This window comes from Tigriopus californicus, chromosome 12 (assembly GCF_007210705.1).
Source record: "Tigriopus californicus strain San Diego chromosome 12, Tcal_SD_v2.1, whole genome shotgun sequence".
Taxonomy (NCBI): domain Eukaryota; kingdom Metazoa; phylum Arthropoda; class Copepoda; order Harpacticoida; family Harpacticidae; genus Tigriopus; species Tigriopus californicus.
In genome coordinates, this window is record NC_081451.1 from 6,305,143 (window position 1) to 6,306,946 (window position 1,804).

At 42.0% G+C, this 1,804-nt stretch overlaps 1 protein-coding gene across 1 annotated transcript; it reads left to right on the forward strand.

Moving 5' to 3' along the window:
• The first annotated feature begins 581 nt into the window (after window positions 1–581).
• LOC131892230 (uncharacterized) lies at window positions 582–1,268 on the forward strand. The gene is made up of 2 exons (XM_059242016.1): window positions 582–956; window positions 1,052–1,268. Exons 1-2 carry the CDS (start codon window positions 658–660, stop codon window positions 1,266–1,268), a joined length of 516 nt encoding a protein of 171 aa, XP_059097999.1. The 5' UTR covers window positions 582–657.
• Window positions 1,269–1,804: the final 536 nt, after the last annotated feature.

Here is a 1,804-nt window from a genome sequence, read left to right on the forward strand (position 1 = left end):
AACCAAGATCGAGTTAGGTTTGATCTTGAATTGCGATGGAGAGCAGTTTGGCATTTGTGAAAAGAAAAGTCAATTTCTAAAAAGTTAGAATGATTTAGATGACGAGTTGCTTGGACGCGGAAAGCTCCACGGTATAGTTTGTTGGATGTTCAGGTTATAATATTAGAAAAGGTATTGATCTCCACTTTTAAACACTACAAAATCAAAATCCTAGTATTCGTGGTTGAAGTCCCTTTCAGATTCCATCCGTCAACTTTGTTCTCTGAATCAGTATTGTAACTGCCTTAGATTTACTGATCGATACTCTCCTCCCCAAAATGCGAACCAAAAGGTGTTGGATGCCAACCGTTCAAAAACAGTTAACCCTCATTAAGAAGAGTGAGTAAGGAAAACCCCCTTTTTGGTAGACAACCCACTCCCAGATTTCATAACCGCGCTCCTTTTCTGCCTCTCCTTCCCTTTCCTTGCCCCTTCCTCGAGTAGCCGTTGACCAGCAAACAGAGGGCTAGTCAAACCTGCCGACCCATCTGAGCTCACCTTTCTTATAAATAGGCCAACCCACTGGTTTGACCTCAGTTCAACAGATCACTTACAGTTGAAAACATAGTCCCTTTGACATCCCAACCTACTCAATATAAGATTGATACCAAAAACACAATGGACAGCTTCACCTTCAACTTGTTTGCCAACGAGTTCCAACCTCAAGGCTCGACTACCAAAAGTACCCTCAGTTCGTTCAATGTGCTTGCCCCCGAGTTTCAACCGCAAAGGAAGACAAAGAATGCCCCAACATTGAGCATGGCTATTCCAAGTCACAAATTCAATTTATTTGCGAACGAGTTCTACCCTGAAACCAACGACAATGGCGTTATGTTTGATTGGTCTGAGATCCAAATGAACCTGCAGAATAGGTACTTGTCATTGATCAAGAACAGTTTTGTGGATGACAATGAAATGTAAGTTATAATATTGTATTTGTCTCAATAGCAATGAGTGATGTGTTCATCTGCATTTTCGGACTAGTCTAACCTATGGTCTTTTTACATTTTAGGTTTCCTAATGGTTATACCTATGGCGAGGAAGAAGCTATGCCAGTGGCAGAAATTGGTTCTACAAGTTTCACACCCAAGCTGATTCCAGAGCTCTATCATAAGGTGCCCATTGTGTTTGGCAAGTTTGGCATGGACTCGTTCGACTTTGGGAACACAACCCCACCAGTTTTGTTGGTCTCCAAGGTTGTCTGCCTAATGCCTATTGCAACGCCATGATCCAGGCCCTTTATTACCAGGCAGGCCTTCATCACAAATCTCGTCTAGAGGAGGGACGGATGTGTGCACTGTAGCGAGGCACGAATCGGAATGGCGATGGGTGGACCACTGTCGTTTCGAAGTAAGCGTGGGATGAGGTTGGGTCGGAACTAGGTTAGGCCTTCCGTTGGGTTAGGATTCGTCAAATACTTTTAAAGTTAGTCCCCCAAAACTTGTGAAACTAGGCCTTACCTATTGCTATTTCGTTGAAAACCATGATCGCATAATATATGAATATATGAATATATGAATATGATCACGTGTTATCAATCATACAATATGCAAATTCCTCTCTAAGTCTTTTTACATGTCATGATTGTTCGGAATTCTGCCCCTAGGGGCATTGAAAGCTCTCTTTGAAGAGAGTTGGTAGGTTGCTCCTCGACTAATAAAAAGTGCCGTCAGGGCATTTTTTTCGATTTTTTTTTCCAGGGTGCATCACTCTTTGAGAAATGAAATACTGATTTATTTGTGTCTACCTAGAAGTGATATCAAAC

Excerpts from the sequence above, each read along its gene's own strand:
- LOC131892230 (XM_059242016.1), top strand. The coding sequence starts at position 658 with ATGGACAGCTTCACCTTCAACTTGTTTGCCAACGAGTTCCAACCTCAA. Across the intron at positions 957-1,051 it reads TTTGTGGATGACAATGAAAT|GTTTCCTAATGGTTATACCT; the intron begins GTAAGTTATAAT and ends TTTACATTTTAG.